Source organism: Hippocampus bargibanti, linkage group LG02 (genome assembly GCF_051943395.1).
Source record: "Hippocampus bargibanti isolate YZ-2025 linkage group LG02, ASM5194339v1, whole genome shotgun sequence".
In the NCBI taxonomy this organism is placed as follows: Eukaryota; Metazoa; Chordata; class Actinopteri; order Syngnathiformes; family Syngnathidae; genus Hippocampus; species Hippocampus bargibanti.
The window spans coordinates 654,737-667,500 of NC_142735.1; the positions used below are offsets into that span (position 1 = coordinate 654,737).

General features: G+C 42.0%; 1 protein-coding gene across 4 annotated transcripts in view; it reads right to left on the bottom strand.

Moving 5' to 3' along the window:
• Positions 1-12,764, bottom strand: part of unc5a (unc-5 netrin receptor A) — a 233,535-nt gene that overhangs the window by 23,511 nt on the left and 197,260 nt on the right. For all 4 annotated transcript variants that reach the window (XM_089019674.1, XM_089019684.1, XM_089019659.1 and 1 more), the window contains 2 exons: positions 11,684-11,852; positions 6,845-7,078 (listed from right to left, as the gene is read on the bottom strand). In XM_089019674.1, coding sequence (XP_088875800.1) covers positions 6,845-7,078; positions 11,684-11,852 — 403 coding nt within the window. The remainder of the gene's footprint in view (positions 1-6,844; positions 7,079-11,683; positions 11,853-12,764) is intronic.

Below are 12,764 nucleotides of genomic sequence, written 5' to 3' on the forward strand. Positions count from 1 at the left end.
CAATTTTAAATAGGTGGCTTTTGAGATGGGACTTGAAGGTGGGAATCGTGAAAAAAAACGCAGTACTGTTTAGCAAGGAAAAGATACAAAGGACAAAGATCAAAACTTCCATTTCGGACGGAAAGAGAGCAAAGTGGTTTTTACTATTTTATTGCATACGTTTTGTTTCACAGATGTAAAGTCCAAATGTTTATGTGTAAATAATAGCTATATTTTTATACTTGTTTGTAGTTCTACGGTGGTGTGAAATTACATTAAAGAATTAACCATCAGTACAAAGAACCGCAATCCTCTGTTTCGAATGGTAGCACATGAAAAAAAGTACAGTAAAGTCTCGTGATATCGATATTCAAGGGAGTCGGAAAAAATATCCATATAACCGGGACTATCGATATATCCGACCCTGTTTGCATGTAATTTTCTCCGTGCGTGCATAGAAATAGTATCGATATAACCGGGACTATCGATATATCCGATATCGATATAACGAGACTTTACTGTAGATCGTTTTCAAAGATCGGGAGGTTATTTTGCTCGGCAGATTGTTTATACAATGTATGTTGCTTCCTTCCCAACTCGAAGCGTCAGGTTGTAAATATCAGAGCTAAATATAAGACAGCAGGTGGCGGCTTAATTGGGAGCTCGTTGGAGGTCTATCTCTGTAGTGCGTAGATAGGAGGTACACCGCAGGTGTTCAACGAGTGGTGGGATGGCATGACATCAGTGACGCTATCCCGCAGGGTGAGCAGGGACCAGCAGAGTGCACGGCGAGGGCAGGGCCCGAACGCCACTCAACCCTTCCCCTGCTGCCGTGCCAGCCTTGGACAGGCCCATCAAGAGCGGAATGAGCATTAAATATTCAATTCAGATGGTCTCGGCAGAGCCTCGCTAACATACGTCGTGCATCAGTCAGAAATGTCACCGCTTCCCCGGAGGACCCCCACGCACTTTGAATCAAAGACAATGACATGACTTCTAATCTGCTGTAATTGGGAGGCAAGAGATTGCACAGTGAAGCGAGCTGACATGTATGTATGTATGTATGGATACGAGTGTTTCGGGAGGCAACGATTCAGCCATGTCAGAGAAGCCGGTGGATGAGACCTGAGAGGAAATATCCGCCTGTCTTTATTCTGTTGCTCTTACTGTGATAGAGAATAGACCGAATAGAAGTAATGTCAGAGATCGGACACTGTGGACAGAGACTCGTACCCAGTCTTTTTACTGACGGCAGGAGACGCAGCCTTTCATGACAGACGCCTGAATTCTGCAGCTCAAGCTATTTATCGAGAGTATCTGCACATTTAAGTGATACATTAGTAAAACATAGTTTTCTCGATGAGAATACCGCACCTCTTGAGTTCTAAGCACGAACAGCTGTAAGCAATAAAACATTATCTTTTCCATGAACTGATAAATTTGTAACCTGGCTGTTGAGCTCTTCCTGTGAAGGAGTTTCAAGTCGTAAATTATTCTTGTGATAAAGGCTTTTTCCCAAGTCCTAAATTCTGTCCAAGGCCAGATCTCGTAGATCAGGGATGTCAAAGTCATTTTTTGCCGCGGGCCACATTGAAGTTATGGTTTCCTCTCGAGGGCCGTTATGAATTTGGGGAACCCATTAGATTGTTTAAATCCCTTCAAATATTACATATAGAGCATACAGAAAATTAATGAATAACTCGTTTTCAAATCTGAAGTCAAGAATAATGACTTTTATTGTGGTTGACATCTAAAAATATGAAATTTTGGCTCCGATTTTAGCAATCATCATGGAATTTAACAAATTTGATTTGCTTTCGCGGGCCGAAAAAAATGATGTGGCGGGCCGGACTTGGCCCGCGGGCCTTGATTTTGACACCTGTGTCCTAGATAAAGATGACCATTTAACAAGCTGTGTCTGTTGACCTCAGATTGACCCCAGGTTGTCTGTGCTTCAATTGTGTATTCGAGTCACACATGTTGACTAAGCATATAACAGCATAAAACGTTAAATACGATAATTTCTTATTCTCTATCAAGTTCTCATATTTAAAGGTTTCATGCTTAGTTGGCCGAACACAAGGCCCACGATGAAAGCACAGAAAATCTGGGAGGTGAACAGACACAGCCTGTTAAACTGTCATCCTCATGTAGGAGATCTGGCCTTGGACTAAATTAGGTTTTGGTAATCTCGTTCACAGGAAGAGGTCATTAGCCTGGTTACAAATCTATCAGTTAATGGAAAGGATGACCAATTAAAATACAGTAAAGTCTCGTTATATCGATATTCAAGGGAGTGGGAAAAAATATCGATATAACCGGGACTATCGATATATCCGACCCTGTTTGCATGTAATTGTCTCCGTGCGGGCATAGAAATAGTATCGATATAACCGGGACTATCGATATATCCGATATCGATATAACGAGACTTTACTGTATCTACGTTCTGTTGTTTTATAGTTGTTGGTGCTTGGGATGTCCAGGGGCGTGGTATTCAAATCAAGAACACTATGTTTTACTAATGTATCACTTAAATTTGCATATACTCAATAAATACCTTGGCAGAGGGCTGCAGAGATTGGGCGTTGGTTATGAATGGCTACGTCCCCTGCCGGCAGTAAAAGACAATCTTCCTGCGTTCGAGCCTTTGTTCAGTGTCCGAGCAGAACATCTCTGACATACTGTCACAGACTAGGCAAAGGCTTTCTTTCTCAGATGGCTCATCTGCCATCGCTAGTACGTTTTTGTTTCATGACTGCAAAATTAGCTTCTTGTCTGTAAAACCAGGCGTGCAGACTCTGCAGCCTACAAGCGCTGCAATTTTATTGATGGCTCGCTACACTCCGTCGGCACAACTGCTGCTTTGCCTCCGACACCGAACGAACCCCCTGCTGGTCAACTACCGATACACACAACAATTAACAGCAGCCATCAAAGTCTCATCATAAATGGTGCATTTTAAAGACAGTGATTAGTGATTAGGCTGAACTCTCCCAGGAAGTTTAATCTCCACTCAAAGTGGTTAATGTACTCGCTAAATGAACTGCTGCCTCCATAACGGCATCAAAAGCGGTGTGAAGTCAAGATTACGAAACAGTGTGGGCCACGTTTTAAATCACTCACTAAAAAGTACAGGAAACCCTGGAGATGCTGCGGCTTAACCACGGGGCCAGGTTGTGTGTGAGACGGCAAGCTAATGCACTCAAAGGCGTCGAGGGAGGCGCAGAGCATGGCGGCAAAAGCGACAAAGTCAACAAGCTCCCATGTCCATTTTTCCGGTGAGTGCAAGCAGAGGGGATGGTGAGGAAGAAATGTGCGGACAAAGATGGTAAAAGTTTCAGCGCAGTAGCTATTTTCCCATCTAGGGGCTCGGAAGGTCAATTTAGCAGTCAGGCTGCAGGCAAACAGAGTGCTGAGTTGAATATACAACAAGCACCTTATCATTACCGTGGCTTTGATAGCATGCAAAATCAAAGCAACCCCGGTGAGGGATGGAATGCCTGTCGAACGCCTACTCCCCAAAAAGTTGTGGTGTCGTAAACAAAAACTGAGTGTGATAACAATAAATTTAGTTTTGACGAGAGTACAGGAAAATATATTGAATGTCTATGACCTTCAAGATTTCCGGTAGCTCCGCGTACGGAAAATAACTGCACACAGAAATACTAGAGAATGTCAGCAAGCATATTTTGAGTCTGTACTCACAAACATTCAAGATTTTGGTTGCATCCATCACCAGGGCTAATTCTGGAAAAAATAAAAAATGGGCTAGTTGGCCCTCCTGTGCCTGGAAATGCGGCCACATTTTAAATTTGATTAATACGTGAAATTTAGCAGTTTTAGCAAATACCATTCGGGATATATATAGGGCCAGAGTTACGAACACAACTAGTTCGCTGACGAAGCTCATTGGGTGAGGAGTAAAACGTCCGACACCTTCAAAGAAGTACAGATGACGGCTGAATAAACATTTTCCTCGAACGCTTTAGCTAATGTTTGGATTGTACCTGTTTATGTATGAAAAGTAACACATCAATCAAGCAAAGACATCGATAAAACCCGTAGCAGATCTGATCCTAACCTGACCCAAATCCTAAAACCTCACCCCTAAACCTAACGTTAACCCTAAACACTAATGCTAACCCTAACCCCTAACTCTAACCCCTAACCCTAACCCCTAATCCAACCTTAATTTTAGCCCCAAACCCTGAAACTAACCCTAATCCCCAAACCCTAACCCCTAATCCTAAACCCTCACCCCTAACCTTAACCCTAAACACTAATGCTAACCCTAACCCCTAACTCTAATCTCTAAACCCTAACCCAGAAACCAACCCTAACCTTTACCCCTAACCCTGACCATAATCCCCAAATCCTAACCCCTAAACCCTCACCCCTAACCCTAACCCTAACCCTAACCTCTAACCCCTAATCCAACCCTAACCTTAACCCCTAACACTAACCCTAACCGATACCCCTAAACCTCTAACCCTAACCCCTAAACCAACCCTAACCATAACCCCTAACTCTAGCCCTGACCCTAACCCTAACCCCTCAGCCTAACCTCTCACCCTTAACCCTAACTGATAACCCTAACCCTTAGCCCTAACTGCTCACCCTTAGCCCTAACCGATAGTTTTTTGGTTAGTAGCACACAGAGACTGCCCGACGGAGCACATCCTGTTCACCAATGACCATGCGGTGATGATAGCATTGTGTTTTGGCTCGCTTCGACTGAATGCATTCAACATAGCCAGAGGGAATGGAACAATCTAATTAAACAATGTAGTCTTGCCAGTGTGTGAGTTGTGGATGTGAAACAATGCGCAAGTCCTGGGCACCATACTGTATTTGTGTGCACGCCTCAGCTGCCGTAGGCCATCGCGTTACCCCTTGCTTTGCTCATCGCGGTCTTTCCTGCCTGCCGCGTGGACGTGGTCTAAACAAGTGCCTTCTTCCTCCTTCCCACCCCCCAGGGTCTGTTTCTGAGTAGCCGGTTAAAATTTCATTTGCATGGATAATTAGTCAATTAAAAGGAGAGTCTGTCCCAGTCTTCTCTCTCAGCGAACCACCGTGCTCGCTCTCTCGTCGGACCACTCCTTCTTCATCTGACACCACCCACAGCCACAAGTACCATTTCCTACTCAAGTCCACTTCTACTGGCCGTAATGGTCGACCTCATTGTCCACATGGCCACCGCTAGCAGAATCTATGGGCGACGGTGGGTCATAAATAAGAGGGAGGAGTCGAGGGCTGAAGCCGATGTGAAACTCGTACAGGCTAGAAATTACAGTAACATCTCGGTTTACGAAGCCCTTGGTTTACGAACATTTTGGTTTACGAACGTTAAATTTATGAACATTTTACCTTGGCATACGAACTTTTTTCGGGATACACAGGGAGCTGCCTCAATTCGCAAGGCTAAAATATCCCATCAATCAATATGTATTGTATGTATTGATTTATATAGCGCTTTAACAACAGATGAAGCTGGAACAAAGCACTTACATGGACAAAAGGCAAATGCTGCCTCCTCATGGAAGGGAAAAACATTGCCAGAGGTCTGACCAGCGCTTCATCAGCACCCCCGCAAGAAAACAACAAAACCTGAATTCAGGAATGGCACTCCACGTCATATTTTCAATTCCTGAATACATTTGAACATGGCAGTGAATGAGTTAATCGCCATGTTTGTTTTTCCTATTCGCTAAACAGCCAATCGAATTAATTGTACCTTTCGCTCTAGCATTTAATTGTTCAGTTCTCCTCTGTACTTTGCTGGCATTGAAAACACACTGGATTTATTGCAAATGACTGGGCAATTTAGTGAAACTGGATAACGTCTCACGGCACATGAAGGGGTGGTTTGGAATCACTGTTTGAGTGTACAATGAACTAAACAGCCTGTACAATCACAGAAACAGCGTGTCCTTCTAATGTAATTGAAAAAAAAAGTGTAATTGGCTCATCACCAACAAACACCAAACAATACAAGTACAGTTTACGAACCCATTGGCTCATGAACTTTTTGGTTTACGAACGTTACATTTATGAAAATTTTACCTTGGCATACGGACTTTTTCATACATGGAGCTGCCTCAATGAGTGATCTGTCGTTCGTGAGCGAGTCCGTTCTTCTAACAACAAAATGGCAGCTGACTGTTTTCGTCTTCTATTCCCCACCCCCAGTCCTCGGTTATAGCCATGTGATTGGTCAAGAACGCAGCAGTGAGGTGGGGTGGTTTAACCATTAAAGACACAGGCAGACGACAGTGAGAGAGTTTAAACTTTGATAGTTCAAAGGCAGAGTGTAGACTGCAAGGTTAAAATATCCCATCAATCAGGCTCCACAAACAACCCGCACAAGTTATCTGTACACTTGATGCAAAAAGCTATCAACCCAGCTAAACAGAACACAATTGATGAGGAACTAGATACAATTATCACAGAGGAAGCCCCTACAAGGCATCATTCCTCAAGATGGTGAAAGAAGATTACATTCCTCATCAAGTGTTTAATGCTGAGGAAACAACCATCACAAAGGTAAATAACACGACTTTATTATATAGTACAGTTTATTTCTTTAATTATAATACCATAGCACATTTATTATACATAAAATAAGGTATATTTTGTGTAGTTTTAAGGCTGAGTAAATTGGAAAGTACAAAATTATGTTTTATGGGGACCTGGAAACGGATTATTCTCATTTTAATGGTTTCCTATGGGAAATTATTTTTTGGGATACATACTTTTCGCCTTTCACACTCTGCCTGGGAACCAATTAAGTTCGGAAGCCAATGTATCACTGTATTCCAAGTAGGAAAAAAATGGAGAAAAAAACCAACATCCCAATATATACCTTAAAGACATCCTGCGTGTCGTCCATGCAGTAGACCCTGATGTTGTACTCCAGTGTGGAGCAGTAGGCGTCGGAGAAGAGCACCAGCCTCAAGCGCTTGGCGGCACCCATATGCAGTGATTCTCCCACCAAGGCGAAGGTGCCCAGCTGCTCGGAAAACAGCTGGCACGTTTCGGCTTCCAGCTGGCAGTAATAGGGATCCGACGACAGCTCTTCACCCATCAGCAAGACATCCTTCAGGAGGTAAGGAGTACAAGTCAGTTGTGAATCAAAAGGTCAAGAAGAACAGTGCTTGGTCAAAAAAAAAAAAATCATTGGCACTGCCCAGCCACTCTCGAGGAATTGCACACTGCAAGACTCAAAACAAGGGTGCGGAAAATATTACTGGACCCTCCGCACCCTGCCCACCACCTTTTCCAGCTACTCCCCTCAGGCTACCGATCAATGCGCACCAAATCCAGCAGACATTTCAACAGCTTCTTCCCCCGTCACCATTAACTCTCCAAACAGTAACCCAAATATAACGGTATATTATAATTATAATAATAATAATAATAATAACACATTTAATTTCTAAGTGCCTTTCAAAACTCTCAAGGACACTTTACACTCATGGGATTTTCTTGTGCGGGTGAGCAGCGGCAGCCATTCGTGCTATCTATTAGCCAGCTAGCTTTCTATTCATTTGAGTGACTTCCGGGTTTAGTGAAGGCCTAGCTAGCTATCTATTAGCTAGCTAGCTTTCTATCTATTTGAGTTACATCCGGGTTTGGTGAAGGCCTAGCTAGTTATCTGTTAGCTATCTATTAGTTCAACATTCACGCCAGCGTTCACTCTACCTGGAGGTAACACAGCAGCAAAGTTAAGAAAGGAAGAGGAAAGGAAAGAAAGAAGTAGAAAAACAAAATACAGGTATAGCGCCTCTTTGCAATTTTTTTTAGGATGATACTAGTGCATCGTGTTCTACCAGAGACAAATTGCTTGTGTGTTCTACATATTTGGCCAATAAAGATGATTCTGATTTTGATCCAAAAGAGTTCCAGCAAATTCTGGATTATTTCTCTAAAATTAGGAGTTCACCCAGAATTTCGATTTTAAAGCCAAAAAATGGACATCACTAAGACAGGTCATTCAGTTATTTCCTGGCTAATGGTACCCTCTAGTGGATTTTTCGTAAATCACACCACACTTTTTTTTTTCATTTGGATTGATTCAGGCCTAGCACTACTGAAGGCCTAGCGATGAAATCCACGGCCTGCCACTGGTAAAAAGCTAACAAAAAACACTGACATTATCAGTACAGTTGTAGTAAAAAAAACACATTTAATTAAAATTAAAATTAAAATTAACATTAAATTAAAATAAAAAAAATAAAAACATAAATATATATAATAAAACTAAAACTAAACCTAAAACTAAAAAAAATAAAAATAAAAAATACAAAATACAAAATAAAAAATAAAAAATAAAAAATAAAAAATAAAAAATAAAAAATAAAAATAAAAAAATATATAATATATAAATAACAAAAAAATAAATAAATAAATAAATAAATAAATAAATAAATAAATAAATAATAAAAATATAATCTCGTGGCTTAGAAAAACAATCCAGAACTTTTTTTATGGGTGTGAAAAGCGACTGGAGTATTGGCAAGAATAGATTGCTTGCAAAATATTGAATCACTGACAATTTTTGGGATTCTTCCCAGTTTGGAGTTTGCTAAGTGAGACGAAAACATCTTTTGTGTTTAATGTACAACTAACTGCTCACTGTTGCCTGATGATCCGGATTGATAAAAAAAAGAGATGACATCTGTACAAAAATTAGTTATTTTCTAATGGAAACAGACTTATTTTAAAATGCAAGAGTGGCAGCTGTGCCATCACAGCTTTGGATTGGATTGGATGTACATTTATTCGGCTCGCAGTGGAGAAATTTACATTTCACAGCAGCAAAGTTATGAAAGGAAGTGATAAGAAAAGAAAGAAGTAGAAAACAAAATACAGGAGCTGCTGGAAAGGCAGCCACTCTCGCGGCGCCATCTTGAAGTCAAAACAACACAACAAAAAACTAAATAACAAATAATATGACAACACAAAGACAAAGAGAATCAATTATTCTTCAGCACTTGCTGAACTCTTTGTGACCTAAAGCAGTTCCAGATGAACGAGGAGAGGATCAAAGCATCCTTTTCAGCAGTGGATCAGGGACGTCATGGTGGAATGTGCACGTCTACTACAAGCTAAATGTTGAAAGCAAACACCCAACTGTAGCATCCATTGACGAAAAAAGATTGTCTCAAATCTCCTGTCGCATATAAATCCGCTTCAATTCTAAGCCGCGACAGTTCCAACAAAACAAAAAAAAAAAGCAAGGCTTATGAGAGCACTTGCTGACGGTTGCCTACTTGGGCGCCATCTTGGACAGCAGTAATAATGACGGGGGACTTAAAATAAAAACTACCCGAGATCAGGACTTGTTTTATGAGACAACAGTGCTCTCAATGCTAATTTGATGGGAATAGATTGGACTCGAGGTGACAATGTTTTCCCTGCAAACTCCATCATGCCAGTTGACTGTGTCTTCCCATTGGCCACATCAGGCTAAATCGAGCATTATGGCTGCCAAACGCTCTGATCTATGGCACCGCGTAACATCTACATCGACGAAATTTGTATCGAAACGATTCATTTGCTCTGCAACCACAACAGGCTGTCACTTTTTCGTCATCTTAAATGACAACCGACGCCTCCGGACAACTTGTGTCCATAATTTGTAAAATCACTTCAAATGACTTCTACTGAGCATATTTGACAAAGATTCCACCGCACTTTAACTAAAGACACTTTAACTAAAAATATCAGTCTGTGTGTTTTGGGTATTTAAGATGCTATAAAACGTTTTTCTGATGTCAGTTAGGAAACAAAAAAAAAATGGTGTCGGTTGTCCTTTAATATTTCCTGGAGGTATGGAACGGCTCAATTATGTCACCGAGTTCTCACTCCACCTTTCCGCCTGTTCCTGGAGTCATTTCCTCTGTCTCCTTCAACCGGCCGACTGAACATTCTCCTTTCTTTGAACACTTTATTTCAATGATGGTCGTGTAATTGGGCTATATTTGGTTTGAATTGATGACTAAAAGTTCAGGTCAAACTCCTGCCTCGAACAGACCGATCCATTCCATAGACAGCTCACTGCCACCACATGCGGCGAGGGTGAATTATTTATGTGCAATATTGAACGTGAGAGATGACCTCTGATACCTCAAAGTCCACCAAAGGTCTTTCCATTTGCTGCCTCAGACCATGTTTGTTGGTGTTCAAAAGTTCTTGACAACGGCTAATTTCTAATTTCAGAAACTGTCAGAGATGTTCGATCGGACACTGTGGACAAAGACTCGAACCGAGAAAGATTGTCTTTACTGCCGGCAGGAGACGTAGCCATTCATGACAGACACCTGAATTCTGCAGCCCTCCGCCAAGCTATTTATTGAGAGTATCTGCACATTAAAGTGATACATTAGTAAAACATAGTTTTCTTGATGAGAATATCACACCTCTTGAGTTCTAAGCACAAACAGCTGTAAGCAATAAAACATTGTCTCTTCCATGAACTGGTAAATTTGTAACCTGGCTAATGAGCTCTTCCTGTGAAGGAGTTTCAAGTCCTAAATTCTGTCCAAGGCCAGATCTCCTAGATGAAGATGGCAGTTTAAAAAGCTGTCTGTTGACCTCAGATTGACCCCAGGTTGTCTGTGCTTCAATTGTGTATTCGAGTCACACTGTTCACTAAGCATATAACAGCATGAAACTTTTAAATATGATAACTTCTTATTCTCTATCGGAAACCCACGGAGGGAACCGCACCTCCGACTGCAACTACTAGCAGAAATAGCCAAGAGGTGCAAAGACTACTTTGAATGTAGTAAATGTGAGAATAGACGTTCAAAAGTTCTACACAACATCTTCAGCTAATTTCCCATTTCAGGGCTAGAAACTCACGGAGGGAACTGCACCTGCAACTGTATCTACAAGCTTTGAACGTAGTAAGTCTGACAATCATATTGTTTGGCAACGACTGAAGTGGAAAGAGGAGGTGCTTTGCGGTTTTTGAGGAATGAAGATCAGTCACATCAAGATGGAATATATATGTGTGTGAATGAGAGCAACGTACAAGAGTGATGCTACAGGGAGAAGATATAAAAAAGGTGGAGGATTTTAAATACTTAGGGTCAACTGTCCAGAGCAATGAAGAGTGTGGAAAAGAGGTGAAGAAGGGTGTCCAGGCAGGTTGGAACAGCTGGAGAAAAATGTCAGGTGTGATGTGTGATAGAAAGGTTTCAGCTAGGATGAAAGGAAAGGTCTGTAAAACTGTGGTGAGACTAGCCATGATGTTTGGACTGGAGACATTGAAGGAAAGACAGGAAGCAGAGCTGGAGGTAGCAGAGCTGAAGATGTTGAGGTTTTCTTTCGGAGTGACCAGGTTGGATAGGATCAGGAATGAGTATGTTAGAGGGACAACTCATATTAGAGGCTTTGGAGAGAAAGTCAGACGGAGATGGTCTGGACATGTCCAGAGGAGAGAGAGTGACGATATCGGAAGAAGGATGCTGAGCCGTGAACTGCCAGGCAGGAGACCGAAAGGAAGACCTAAGATGAGGTTAATGGATGTTGTTTAAGAGGACATGAAGGTAGCTGGTGTGAGGGAAGAGGATGCACAAAAGATGGAGGACACTGAAACCCCGTCAAGGAAAAGAAGAGTTTTCGGATCGACCAGTAGACAACCCGATTAACATTGCGGTGTACTTCAACGGTTAGCGCTATTGTGCCATCTCACCTCCCAAGCGCCCTCGTAGTTCTGCTTCTTGAGACGGATAGCCCAGTTATCAAGGCATGTGTCAGAGCACTGGTCCATGCTCAGGATGACGGGCCGGCTCAGGACCACCCCCGGAGGCCCGCAACTCACAACAGGGCTAAGCAGGGTCTGGCAGCCGGCTAGGGGTAACCTATACCAGTCAAGAGAGAGAGTGCTGTGTTCAGCTTCATGAAGAGCTTTAAAGGAAAACCGACACCAGTTTTTTTTTGTTTCGTAACTGACATCAGAAAAACATTTGATCGCATCTAAAATACCCAAAACAGGCAGGCTGATATTTTTAGTCCAATGCAAAACACCAATCAAAATGACTTAAAGGACAACCGACGCCTCCGGACATGTTGTGTCCATAATTTGTAAAATCACTTCAAATGACTTCTACTGAGCATATTTGACAAAGATTCCACCACATATTGATATATTTTACGTTTTAAGACTCGCGCTGAATATTCCGGAAGTCTTGTTTTTGAGTTGGTGACGATGCCTACCGTGATGTCACGTCTGCAACGTCCCTGACCGAGAAAGCGACACCCAATGCATTTTGGGTACTTTGTTTGGTCTGAAAACTTCGTGTTGATGGCGAAATTAGAAGGAAAACACATAAATAATGCGATGGTGAGTCGTTGTGTGTTGCACCAAGACTACTATTTGATACTAGTTGACACAAATTCTCAGCAGACAAATCAGCCCATTTCCAACGCAGCTTGGGTGCCATCTTGTGCATTTTCTGGGACGCTACATTGGAGTCCTGAAGGCTCAAATTGATCCGGAAGGACTTCTTTAATCGATTGCAAACATGTCTGCTTTCCTCTTCAGAACTATTTGAATCATATTCATAACTGGATGACGAACAAGAAAGCATCTTCTCTGAATCTGAATCCATTGTTTTGATTCTCAAGCAAGACGTCTTGGCGTGACGTCACGAACAAGGGGGCGGGGCCTTCTGAAACTCGCCATCCCGAGGTCATTTTGAAGTAGTTTTGGGACACTAAGTCATTTTTATTGGTGTTTTGCACTTGCCAAAAATATCAGCCTGTGTGTTTTG